Source organism: Lipotes vexillifer, unplaced genomic scaffold (genome assembly GCF_000442215.2).
Source record: "Lipotes vexillifer unplaced genomic scaffold, Lipotes_vexillifer_v1.1 scaffold977, whole genome shotgun sequence".
Classification (NCBI taxonomy): domain Eukaryota; kingdom Metazoa; phylum Chordata; class Mammalia; order Artiodactyla; family Lipotidae; genus Lipotes; species Lipotes vexillifer.
Window position 1 is genome coordinate 1,892,030 of NW_006783088.1, and position 13,929 is coordinate 1,905,958.

The 13,929-nt window shown below is 42.8% G+C and overlaps 1 protein-coding gene across 1 annotated transcript in view; it reads right to left on the reverse strand.

Annotated features, from left to right (window-relative positions):
• PTPRJ (protein tyrosine phosphatase receptor type J) overlaps window positions 1-13,929 on the reverse strand; it is a 59,486-nt gene that overhangs the window by 16,695 nt on the left and 28,862 nt on the right. The window contains exons 9-13 of the mRNA XM_007455824.1: window positions 11,480-11,770; window positions 7,521-7,652; window positions 5,712-5,922; window positions 5,477-5,601; window positions 119-206 (exon numbers count right to left, since the gene is read on the reverse strand). Of these exons, the coding sequence (XP_007455886.1) occupies window positions 119-206; window positions 5,477-5,601; window positions 5,712-5,922; window positions 7,521-7,652; window positions 11,480-11,770 (847 nt within the window). The remainder of the gene's footprint in view (window positions 1-118; window positions 207-5,476; window positions 5,602-5,711; window positions 5,923-7,520; window positions 7,653-11,479; window positions 11,771-13,929) is intronic.

Below are 13,929 nucleotides of genomic sequence, written 5' to 3' on the forward strand. Positions count from 1 at the left end.
TCTGGAGCCTGTGCTCCGCAACGGGAGAGACCACAACAGTGAGAGGTCCACATACCACAAAAAAAAAAAAAAAAAAAAACTATTGTAGGATACTATTGTTAACATAAGCAATAGTCACCTTTTCTTTCTCCAGAACAGGAAGCCTCCTACGGCCACAATAACCAAGGCACCAAAGATACATCCAAACACTGCTCCACAGATGACACCTGGGAAAAGTCCAAATGGGAGGCATTTCAAGAGGTGTTCACAGACAACTAGAGAAGATGATACTAAAGTGAAGTCAGTCAGAAAGAGGAAGACATGCCATATGATATCACTTTTATGTGGAATCGAAAATATGACAAAAATGAACCTATCTACGAAATAGAAACAGGCTCACAGACACAAAGAACAGACTTGTGGTTGCCAATGGGGAGGGAGGGTGGGGGAGGGAAGGACTGGGAGTTTGGGATTAGCAGATGAAAACTATTACATATAGGATGGATAAACAACAAGGCCCTACTGTAGAGCACAGAGAACTATATTCAATATCCTGTGATAAACCATAATGGAAAAGAATATATGTATGTATAACTGAATCACTTTGCTGTGCACCAGAAACTAACACAACATTGTAAATCAACTGTATTTCAATTAACTTTTTTTGAATTTTATTTTATTTTTTTATACAGCAGGTTCTTATTAGTCACCAATTTCATACACATCACTGTATACATGTCAATCCCAATCGCCCAATTCATCACACCACCACCACCATCCCCCCACTGCTTTCCCTGCTTGGTGTCCATACGTCTGTCCTCTACATCTACATCTAGGTCTTCTGTCCACCTTTGGATTGGGTTGTTTGTTTTTTTAATATTGAGCTGCATAAGCTGTTTATATATTTTGGAGATTAATCCTTTGTCCGTTGATTCGTTTGCAAATATTTTTTCCCATTCTGAGGGTTGTCTTTTTGCCTTGTTTATGGTTTCCTTTGCTGTGCAAAAAGCTTTTAAGTTTCATTAGGGCCCATTTGTTTATTTTTGTTTTTATTTCCATTACTCCAGGAGGTGGATCAAAAAAGATCTTACTGTGATTCATGTCAAAGAGTGTTCTTCCTATGTTTTCCTCTAAGAGTTTTATAGTGTCTGGTCTTACATTTAGGTCTCTAATCCATTCTGAGTTTATTTTTGTGTATGGTGTTAGGGAGTGTTCTAATTTCATTCTTTTACATGTAGCTGTCCAGTTTTCCCAGCACCAACTTATTGAAGAGACTGTCTTTTCTCCATTGTGTATCCTTGCCTCCTTTGTCATAGATTAGTTGACCACAGGTGCGTGGGTTTACCTCTGGGCTTTCTATCTTGTTCCATTGATTTATGTTTCTGTTTTTGTGCCAGTACCATATCCTCTTGATTACTGTAGCTTTGTAGTATAGTCTGAAGTCAGGGAGTCTGATTCCTCCAGCTCCGTTTTTTTCCCTCAAGACTGCTCTGGCTATTCAGGGTCTTTTGTGTATCCATACAAATGTTAAGATTTTTTGTTCTAGTTCCATAAAAAATGCCATTGGTAATTTGATAGGGATTGCATTGAATCTGTAGATGGCTTTGGGTAGTATAGTTTAGTCATTTTCACAGTATTGATTCTTCCAATCTAAGAACATGGTATGTCTCTCCATCTGTTGGTATCATCTTTAATTTCTTTCATCAGTGTCTTATAGTTTCCTGCATACAGGTCTTTTGTCTCCCTAGGTAGGTTTATTCCTAGGTATTTTATTCTTTTTGTTGCAATGGTAAATGGCAGTGTTTTCTTAATTTCACTTTCAGATTTTTCATCATTAGTGTATAGGAATGCAAGAGATTTCTGTGCATTAATTTTGTATCCTGCAACTTCACCAAATTCTTTGATTAGCTCTAGTAGTTTTCTGGTGGCATGTTTAGGATTCTCTATGTATAGTATCATGTCATCTGCAAACAATGACAGTTTTACTTCTTCTTTTCCAATTTGGATTCCTTTTATTCTTCTTCTCGGATTGCCGTAGCTAGGACTTCCAAAACCATGTTGAATAATAGTGGTGAGAGTGGACATCCTTGTCTCGTGCCTGATCTTAGAGGAAATGCTTTCAGTTTTCCACCACTGAGAATGTTTGCTGTGGGTTTGTCATATATGGCCTTTATTATGTTGAGGTAGGCTCCCTCTATGCCCACTTTCTGGAGAGTTTTTATCATAAATGGGAGTTGAATTTTGCCAAAAGTTTTTCTGCATCTACTGAGATGATCATATGATTTTTATTTTTCAATTTGTTGATATGGTGTACCACATTGCATGATTTGCGTATATTGAAGAACCCTTGCATCCCTGGGATAAATCCCACTTCATCATGGTGTATGATCCTTTTAATGTGTTGTTGGATTCTGTTTGCTAGTATTTTGTTGAGGATTTTTGCATCTATATTCATCAGTGATGTTGGTCTGTAATTTTCTTTTTTTGTAGTATCTTGGTCTCGTTTTGGTATCAGGGTGATGGTGGCCTCAAAGAATGAGTTTAGGAGTGCTCCTTCCTCTGCAATATTTTGGAAGAGTTTGAGAAGGATGGGTGTTAGCTCTTCTCTAAATGTTTGATAGAATTCACCTGTGATGCCATCTGGTCCTGGACTTCTGTTTGTGGGAAGATTTTTAATCACCATTTCAATTTCATTACTTGTGATTGGTCTGTCCATATTTTCTATTTCTTCCTGGTTCAGTCTTGGAAGGTTGTACCTTCTAAGAATTTGTCCATTTCTTCCAGGTTGTCCATTTTATTGGCATAGAGTTGCTTGTAGTAGTCTCTTAGGATGCTTTGTATTTCTATGGTGTCCGTTGTAACTTCTCCTATTTCATTTCTAATTTTATTGATTTCAGTCCTCTCCCTCTTTTTCTTGATGAGTCTGGCTAATGGTTTATCAATTTTTTTTATCTTCTCAAAGAACCAGGTTTTAGTTTTACTGATCTTTGCTACTGTTTTCTTTGTTTCTATTTCATTTATTTCTGCTCTGATCTTTATGATTTCTTTCCTTCTGCTAACTTTGGGTTTTGTTTGTTCTTCTTTCTCTAGTTCCTTTAGGTGTAACGTTAGATTGTTTATTTGAGATTTTTCTTGTTTCTTGAGGTAGGCTTGTATAGCTATAAAATTCTCTCTTAGAACTGCTTTTGCTGCATCCCATAGGTTTTGGATCGTCGTGTTTTCATTGTCATTTGTCTCTAGGTATTTTTTGATTTCCTCTTTGATTTCTTCAGTGATCTCTTGGTTATTTAGTAACGTATTGTTCAGCCTCCATGTGTTTGTGTTTTTTATGTTTTTTTCCCTGTAATTCATTTCTAATCTCATAGCGTTGTGGTCAGAAGAGATGCTTGGTATGATTTCAATTTTCTTAAATTTACTGAGGCTTAATTTGTGACCCAAGATGTGATCTATCCTAGAGAATATTCCATGCGCACTTGAGAAGAAAGTGTAATCTGCTGTTTTTGGATGGAATGTCCCATAAATATCAATTAAATCTATCTGGTCTATTGCGTCATTTAAAGCTTCTGTTTCCTTATTTATTTTCATTTTGGATGATCTGTCCATTGGTGTAAGTGAGGTGTTAAAGTCCCCCACTATTATGGTGTTACTGTCGATTTCCTCTTTTATAGCTGTTAGCAGTTGCCTTATGTATTGAGGTGTTCCTATGTTGGCTGCATATATATTTATAATTGTTATATCTTCTTCTTGGATTGATCCCTTGATCATTATGTAGTGTCCTTCCTTGTCTCTTGTAACATTCTTTATTTTAAAGTCTATTTTATCTGATATGAGTATTGCTACTCCAGCTTTCTTTTGATTTCCATTTGCATGGAATATCTTTTTCCATGCCCTCACTTTCAGTCTGAATGTGTCCCTAGGTCTGAAGTGGGTCTCTTGTAGACAGCATATATATGGGTCTTGTTTTTGTATCCATTCAGCAAGCCTGTGTCTTTTGGTTGGAGCATTTAATTCATTCACGTTTAAGGTAATTATCAATATGAATGTTCCTATGACCATTTTCCCAATTGTTTTGGGTTTGTTTTTGTAGGTCCTTTTCTTCTCTTCTGTCTCCCACTTAGAGAAGTTCCTTTAGCATTTGTTTTAGAGCTGGTCTTGTGGTGCTGAATTCTCTTAGCTTTTGCTTGTCTGCAAAGCTTTTGATTTCTCCATTGAATCTGAATGAGATCCTTGCCGGGTAGAGTAATCTTGGTTGTAGGTTCTTCCCTTTCATCACTTTAAGTATATCATGCCACTCCCTTCTGGCTTGTAGAGTTTCTGCTGACAAATCAGCTGCTAACCTTATGGAAGTTCCCTTGTATGTTATTTGTTGTTTTTCCCTTGCTGTTTTCAATATTTTTCTGTCTTTAATTTTTGCCAATTTGATTACTATGTGTCTCGGCATGTTTCCCCTTGGGTTTATCCTGTATGGGACTCTGCGCTTCCTGGACTTGGGTGGCTATTTCCTTTCCCATGTTAGGGAAGTTTTCGACTATAATCTCTTCAAATATTTTCTCGGGTCCTTTCTCTGTCTCTTCTCCTTCTGGGACCCCTATAATGCGAATGTTGTTGCGTTTAATGTTGTCCCAGAGGTCCCGTAGGCTGTCTTCATTTCTTTTCATTCTTTTTTCTTTATTCTGTTCCGCAGCAGTGAATTCCACCATTCTGTCTTCCAGGTCACTTATCCGTTCTTCTGACTCAGTTATTCTGCTATTGATTCCTTCTAGTGTAGTTTTCATTTCAGTTATTGTATTGTTCATCTCTGTTTGTTTGTTCTTTAATTCTTCTAGGTCTTTGTTAAACATTTCTTGCATCTTCTCAATCTTTGCCTCCATTCTTTTTCCGAGGTCCCGGATCATCTTCACTATCATTATTCTGACTTCTTTTTCTGGAAGGTTGCCTATCTCCACTTCATTTAGTTGTTTTTATGGGGTTTTATCTTGTTCCTTAATCTGGTACATAGCCCTCTGCCTTTTCATCTTGTCTCTCTTTCTGTGAATGTGGTTTTTGTTCCATAGGCTGCAGGATTGTAGATCTTCTTGCTTCTGCTGTCTGCTCTCTCTCAATAAACTTTTTAAAAATAAAATAAAATGGGAGCTGGACAAGATGATTCCCATGGCTCCTTCTGATCCTAATATTCAAGGGTTCCATGCCCTAAAAGTCACATGTGTGTCTGGTACGTGGGCACAGAAATGACTACACTGAGAAAAAAGGAGCAAACAGTGTTTGCCAATTGGAAGTGTAACTGGAATTCAGTGAAGGGAGTGTGGTGGGCGGGGCCCGTGGGGACCTCAGAAGAGGAAGCTGAGCTGGGTCCTGATGGCCCAGTGATATCTCAGCTTCTGAGAGGAGAGACCAGGCTCTCCTACCCTCCTTGGGGCCCCAGGGAGGTGTGCAGACCCCCATGCTCCTGTGGATATTGGAAGCAAAAAGTCAATGCATTGCTAAGATGCTCCTCTACCTGGATCCTGGGGCAAGAAAACAGCATCTGAATAGCGACTGAAGGACACGTAGCTCTCAGCCCCGTCTATGAGTCCATCACTGTGAGGGTTGAAGGTAATATTGGTGAAGCCAGCCACAGAAGCCCTGTGGGATGACAAGAGGAAAGAGGGGTGGCTGAGAAGTGTCTGATGGCCCACATATCGTTTTGCACTCAGAGGCCCAGCCCCCAAAGGGCAAAAAACACAAGGCATTACCGATAGGAACCCAGAGGTTCCAGCTTCCCGTTGTAATAGCCGTGTGTGGTGGACTCGTTCCCAACATTGATTTCATATTTCAAGACTTCAGATAAGCCCTGAGAACATCTCTTTTCTTCTGTTGTTATGAGGTATGTCACATAGGTATCCGAGGCCCCCTTTTTGAAATCTTCGTACGTATATCTCAATACATCTGCTGACGGGTGAACAGCTAAGAAAGGCACACAGAAGGAAAGCCATAAGAAAATGATTGCAGAGATTTAAGTCTCCCTCGTTTCTAAATAATGACCAGGGTGATGGTGGTGACAGCTGCCATCTCTCACATATGCTCTCTCTGCCAGGTTTTCCTTATATTAAGTTCTAAGGGCTTTACTTACATTAACTCATTTAATCCCCACAGTAATCTCATCGCATAAGCTTACTACCCCCATTTTACAGGTGGGAAAATGAGACACAGAAAGCTAAAAAGACCTGGGGCCCCAAGCTGCACTGCCTACGTGGTAGAGTCGTATTTCTAACCCAGACCACCTGACGCGGAGGGTGTGATCTCATCCATCACAGGCTGGTACTGGTCAGGCTGGTCAGTATGAAATATCATCTCCCCTGTTCAGCAAAGGTCTGAGCTTGGGATTTGCTGAATACCTTCACAGCAAAATGACTAGGTGTTTGAAACAGGCCCCAAACAAAAGACAGAAAGAGAGAGAGAGAGAGAGAGAGAGATCTCAATGTCTCTTTTTGAGATTTAGCTGCAGGTTTACAACACCAGCAAATCCCTTGTCTTCCTGGATCCCCGCAGCCCTGACAGTGTGTTTGAGCTCTGTCTTCTTCAGGGAGATGAGGACAGCATCACAGGCTGTGAGTCGGGGCAAGGGTGGCACTGCATAATTGACAGTTAAAGAATCACCAAAAACAGCAAAACTCTGCCCTTTTTTTTTTGTTTTGGCCACACCGCACGGCTTGCGGGATCTTATTTCCCTGACCGGGGATTGAACCCGGGCCCCTGGTATTGAAAGCACCGAGTCCTAACCACTGGACTGCCAGGGAATTTCCAAAACTCACCGCTTTAAACCCAGACCTTGGGCAAAGCACCCACACACAGCTAACAAAGACACCCTCAAATCATTCCCGTCTCACTTCCAGGGAATGTAATGGAGCCCTTTAAGGAAAAGCAGCATTTAATCCACCTCCTCCCTCAGCTATGACAATGCTCTTTGCAAGTTCCCACTACAGACGCAAATCTTTTCCTTTTTTCTTCCAAGAGAAAGTCACCCTTTGAGGATGATTTGTGCTTGCGTGTTCATGTGTGTGTGTGTGTGTCTGTGTGTGTGTGTGTGTGTCTGTGTGTGTGACGAACTTGGTTAAAACTAATATTCTGCCACCTAAAAGACCCTGTGCTGCAAAAGAGATGAAAAACATAGATCAGAGGTAAGAAAATCATGGCCATGGGCCAAATCCAGCCAGCCACCCCTTTTGGTAAATACTAGAACAGTCATATTGACTCTTTCTGTATCTTCTATGGCTGCTTTCACACTACAATGGCAAAGTTGAATAGCTGAGAAGGAGACTGTAGGGCCTGCAAAACTTAGAATGTTTGCTATCTGGCCCTTTACACTAAGTCTGTCAACCTCTGACCTAGCTCATCAGGCAAATGGCTTACACCCACCCACCCTGGGGTGAGTGCCAAAGCGTGGGGTGCAGTATAAAACCAGACGTGTGTTTGTCTCATGAATGCGTTTCAGTGGGCACAAAAATGGCACCCAGTCACGCCATCACCCACTGGCTGTCTAACCCATAATGACCCCTCCTTACCGTCCCCAGTGGTGAGAATGAGAGCGTAGGCTTTGATGGGTCCGTGGCTGGCTTCAAACCCACTGAATTTGACCTTCACAGAATTGTGACTGACAGATGTAATATTAGGGGATCCATCTGGAGAAGGAGGGTCTGAAACAGAACAAAAGAAAACATGATCACCCAACACTGAAAACCAAAGAAGGAACAAAATTGTGAAGGAGAGGATTTGCTGCAGTGCCCACTCAGGTCCTGCCCTTGCTCTGGAAGCTGTGTGCTGGGCTCATGCAAAGCAAATCCAAAGCAGAGGGCAGGGATGGGAACTGGTGGGGAACAAAGATGGCAAGTCCTTGGGGAGCCTGCCTAACTGACAATGACCTCTTCACTGGGTCCAGCCACATTGCCACGGTGGCCCCCTGGCAGCCTTTTTTGTAGAATATAACCTGCCTTTTCTATCTTCCCCCAGTCCCTCCTGACCCAGAGAGCCCAGATTCCTTATTTTGAGAATGGGGGCAGAAGGAGAACAAGACAGAGACTGTGTGGGTAGAACTCCAAGGTGAGAACTTGGGAGCTGAAAGCAGACATCTGCCAGCACATGGACTTGGCCCCAGGATTGGCTGGTCAGAGAACAATGATGAAGCAGAAAGTCACCCAGAAGGAAGCAAAGATGACGTGGAGAGAACATACTTTCTCCTGAGACCTGGCTGCATTCCGGCTCTGCACCCTTCACACCGAAGTCCTTGTTTTTTTGCTGGGGTAGGTTTAAAACTCTGCCTAGAGAAATTCGACTGACCCTCTTCCCGGAAACCAGAAAAGCCCACACGGGAACATTCCGTGAGTGGCCTTCATGATCCTGTGCCTCGCCTTCCCAAGCTAAGCTTGTGAAGCCACTCTCTAAATTAACACAAAAGGAAGGAAAAGGTGAATTAAAGATGATCTCTCTCCACACTCTCTCTACCTAAACTGGTCTCCCACATACAGTTTGAGTGTTTCTGTGATTATAACCAAGATGCAGGGAGACTGAGAAAACTGAACTCCAAAAAAAAAAAAAAGACCATAACACAATTTTCCAAATGTATGCTGTCCAATATGGCAGCCACTAACCACATGTACCCACTGAGCACTTGAAAGGTGACAGGCCCAAGTTTGGACATAAAGTATCTCATTAATAACTCACTTTATACAAAATACATGTTGGAATGATAACATTTTAACATACTGAGTTAAATAAAATGTGATCAAAACTCAGATCAAAACTCATTTCAGCTCCTCCTTTTTTTTTTCCCCTGGCCATGCCAGCCAGCTTATGGGATCTTAGTTCCCTGACCAGGGATCGAACACGGGCCCCCGGAAGTGAAAGCACAGAGTTCTAACCACTGAACCACCAGGGAATTTCCAGCCGCTCCTTCTTACAATTTCTTAATGTGGCTCCTAGAAAAGTTTTTATTATACAGGAGGCTCACATGATTTTCTATTGGAAGGCACAGCTCTAAACCATCCTTCAGCAACCTCTCAAGTAACTGACCGCAGTGGCCACTTGGAGGCGCTGTCCAACGTCTAAGTGTCAACTGCCTCAACAGACGTTTCCTAGCATCAGCTCCCACCCCGTCCACAGCTCTATGCCTTTTAGCGGGCCAGCGAGGAGTCCCCAGCTTCCTGACCCAAGACAGCTCCACCCACCTCAAAGCCTGGAAATCTTTTCCTTCTCACTGCTTATCTCAGTCCTACACTAGAGGGACCTTGCCGGCCACGCTCACCGTAGTGTCCCTTACCCAAGCACACAGTAAGCAATCAACAAGTGTTGGCTAAAAGACCATCGCTCCAACTCTCCCCGGTTTACCCATCCCACCAGCACTTCCTGCCTTTCTCAGAGAAAATGCAGCTCCACTTTTATGTTAAATAAAAAAGTGTCAAAGTTGTACATTTAAAAAGCATGCTAAATTTGTACATAAAAATTCATCTGAGGAAAGGGAGCTACAGATTAAAAAGTGAGAGGATCACTGGACTAAATGCTGAGTGGTCATTATCTAACCCTACCACGCACTGCTCAGCTTCAGAAACAAGTAACTCTAACAAGCTCCTTCCCTTCACTAGGTACTGTGCTCAGCCCTGGAGATACCGGATCACATATGGTTTATGTTCCTCAGTGGCTTATACCCACTGAGATGACATCATAAAACAGAGAGCTACAAAAAAGTACCCAACAAGGTTCAATGTTTCTATTACACTGTAGAGTGCTGCAGAAACACAAAGGATTGTGACCCAGGGCCATCCTATATAGCTGTGTACTACACAACTCCAAGGAGTCCCACACGCACAGTAGACTATATGAATGATGTTCCATGGAACTATGCAGTGCACAACTTGACTAGCCATACATGGTAGCTCCGAAGTGATCTTCCACCTACACTACGTCATCTAATTTGTATTAACAGTCCTGGAAGGTAGGTATTATTTCCCCTTTTTTACAACTAAGAAAAACAAGGCTCAGAGAGGTTAAGCAGCTTTTCTGAGATCACACAGCTGGTAAAAGGTAGACTTTACAATCAAACCCAGGTCTGCCTAAGTCCAAGGCTCTGTCAGTAGAATCCCTCAGCCATTTTCCAAGTCAGTGTCCCTGAAGTAAGAAGCCTTTTCTTCTTACTATTTCAACCACCAATTCTTTAGAAATTGTTTGGAAACATTCTGATACCCTAAAGGAAATAGTATATCCAGGATTCAAAAAGCACAAAGCAAAACCAACTCCACCAGGTTGACCTAAGACATAATTTTGGCAAAGACACAGGGAGCGAAAGACAGATAAAAATGAAACAAAGAATGAATATAACAAAACAGAAACAGACTCATAGATAAAGAAAACAAACTGGTGGTTACCAGTGGGGAGAGGGGAGCGGGGAGGGGCAAGACAGGGGTAGGGGTTAAGAGGTACAAACTACTATGTATGAAATAAATAAGTGACAAAGATATACTGCACAGCACAGGGAATACGGCCAATATCGTATAATAACTTTAAATGCAGTATAATCTATAAAAATCATGAATCACTATGTTGTACACCTGAAACTAATATAATATTGTAAATCAACCATATCTCAATTAAAAAAAAAAGCAAAGAAGTAATTTTTTCCAAGTTCAAAATAAAAGGTGATCATGAAAAGATTAACTAGGGGGATCTCTTCTGAATGATCCCATTTCCCAAAACAGCTGGGGAGCTTATTAATACAGATTCTAGGGAAATATGAATCTTGACTGAATATCTATCTGATAATAGTAAAAAAAAAAAAAAAAGGATTGTTGGGAGTGCCCTGGTGGCCTAGTAGTTAGGATTCCGGGCTTTCACTCCTGTGGCCCAGGTTCAATCCCTGGTCGGGGAACTGAGATCTCGCAAGCCACGCAGCATGGCCAAAAAAAAAAGTATTGTTAAATTTTTAAGGGTAATGGCAACAGTAATGTGGTTATGTTTGAAAGAAAGGGAAAAGGAGTCCCTGTCTTGCAGCAATACATACTGAAAAACTTACAAATAAAACTATAGAATAACCAGGACTGGTCTCAAAGAAGTCCAATAAGGGAGGAGGGGATACAAATGAAAAAGACTGGTCAAATGCTCACAAATGTTCAACTGAGTGATGACGGGTACGTGGATCCCATTATACTGTCCTTTGCTTTTGTGTATATTTGAACATTTTAGGGGAACTTACGTAAAAGAAAAGGTGGCAACAAATTATTCTGTAAAACGAAGGAAACTTTTGGAATGTAAAAAATTCCCTCTCACTAGATTTCTATAGATCATATAGATTCTATAGAATATATAGACTAGATTTCTGTAGAATTGGGTTAACAGTCTGTGCCAACAAAAACAAATATTTTTGGATAAATTTTTTTTAGAAACAGGTTTCTAGGCCACACTTGCAGACCCTCTGGGTCAGCTTTCCAAGGTGACCACAATGTCACCTGGCCACCCTGCCCTCCCTGAAGCCCACCTGTGATGCCAGTGAGGCAGGTGTTCTGGGTGGGCGGTGCCATCTTGTTACAGGACCGGGCAGTGATGCTGATGTTGTACAAGGTAGAAAAATTCAAATATGTGACTTCTGTCCTGTACTCAGAGCCGTTCTCCGAGGAGCAGCTCTCCAGGTTTGTCAGATTTTCCCAGTCTCCGTGGCTGACCTCCAGCTCGAAGCCTGTGTTGGTGCCGAAAGGGCAGGCCCACCTGAGGACCAAGGTTGGCTCTTTGGGGACCACTTCACAGTGGAAGGAGGTTACTGGTGCAGGGTCTGCAAGGCAAGAACAGCACATCATGAGATTCCTGGACTTTTTTTTTTTTTTTGCGGTATGCGGGCCTCTCACTGTCGTGGCCCTTCCCGTCGCGGAGCACAGGCTCCGGACGCACAGGCTCAGCGGCCATGGCTCACGGGCCCAGCTGCTCCGCGGCATGTGGGATCCTCCCGGACCGGGGCACGAACCCGTGTCCCTTGCATCGGCAGGCGGACTCTCAACCACTGCGCCACCAGGGAAGCCCTATTCTTGGACTTTTGTCTTTGCAAACACTGAAACTTGGGGAGCAGGAGGTTCCTGGCCCGTTGGTGATGAGAGGACAGCCATGGAGCATGACAGAAGAGGCAGAGGCTGACCTTGAATAGGGCCTTACTGAACTGTGTGACCTTGGGTCAGTCCCCCAACTGTTCTGAGCCTCAACTGCAGGACTGTCTGAGGATTAAATGAAACAGTGGCTGTCAGGGTCCAGGCTGGAAGAGCACAGGGCTCCATGGGGGGCAACGACAACACAGTGGAGGCGGTAGCGACTTCTTCACCTGCATCACCTCATTTTGGGGCCCACTTGACAATCCTTCTGGAACAGGCAGGGTTAATATTGTCCTATTTTGCAGATGAATCAACCGAGGCTTAGAGAGATTAAGCAATTTGCTAAAGATGACATGGCTGGTCAGTGGCGAAGCCAAAACTGGATCTCAGGTTTTCTAAATCCAAGTCCAGCGTGTTTTCTACACATACGACAAGCTAAATAATCAATGGTAAGCGGTATTGGTTTCTTCATCTCTAAAATGTGGTGTTATTTCTCACTACCTATCTGAGGACCAGTAGCGTTTTATTGAGGGCCAACAAAAAACTGATGTAAATGGGAAACTCTGTATTTATGTACCGGGGGTGGGGAAGAATGTTATCATTACTTTAATGTTGCAGTGCTTTAAAGCAGGAGGAGTTCTAAAGAGTCACCTAGTACAACGGCCACATTCTCCACCTGAGGCCTGGAAAGGTAACCTGCCCAATGCATACCTACTCCCACTGTTCCTGTTCTTTCCATCCCCACTCGTAAATGCTCATAGATATCTTTCTTTTGCTATGGGCTACAATAATTGTAGCTAAGATAAACATTAGCAATGGAAGCCACCCAAATACCAAAGATCAGAGTCTAGACCCGGTGAATGGAGCCTGAGTTAGCAGAAGGGACTCAAAGCTGCAGGGATCCCTTTAGCCGCTCCATGTGAAAACTCAGAGGTCATCAAGGTTCCAGCTCCTACACTACCAGGGAGGCTGATCCGACGAGACCCCTGTTCCCCTTCCAAATCAGCCTAAACACATTTGAATGGCTTGGTCTAAGGAAGGGAGGAAGCAGATGCAAAGAGGGTAGGGAGTAGGGTGCTACACACACACAGAGGTGATAAAGGCCCCACGATCAAAACTGTCAGCAGAAGTACTCAACAGCCGTCCACAAAACATTCCCCGGATTACGCTCTGAAAGTTCCCTCAGTTAAACACAGGGCTCTTCTTCCCTTTAAAAGATCACACCTTTTGCATCGAGACATTCAGGATCAAGAAAGGCAAAAAAGCTGAGCATTCATTTTAACAACATCCTTTCCGTCTTCTTCAGCGTAAAAGCCAAACTATGAACTACAAGCCCGGACATCATCCATGCCCTGGCCCATCACCTCTTGCATCTTGGGCCTCACCTCCTCCCCCTTCCCCTCTTGCGCCCATGGATCCATCTCTGCCACCCTGACCTCCTGCTCTTTCTTCAATACAGCAGGCACGCTCCAGGCTCGGCACCCCAGCACTGGCTGCCCCTCTGCCTGTAATGCTCTATGCCCCAACATTCACATGGCCTGCTTTACACCCTTCAAGTCTTTGCTCAAAAGTCACCTTTTCAATGAAGCCTTTCCAAGATAAACACCTCATTTCCCCCATCCTTGTTTATTCCCCCCTCCTTAGTAATCATCAGCTAATAACCTATTTATCTTGTTTATTATGTCTTCCCTATCAGAATAAAAGTTCCAGAAAGGCAGGGACTTGTCTGTGTCCTTTAACAGTGCCTGGCATATAGTAAATGCTCAATACATATCTGTTGAATGAATAAATGATGCGGGCAGCAAGATAGCACTAATAAGCTAATAGGATGCTCAGAGAGCTTGGGGTCTAC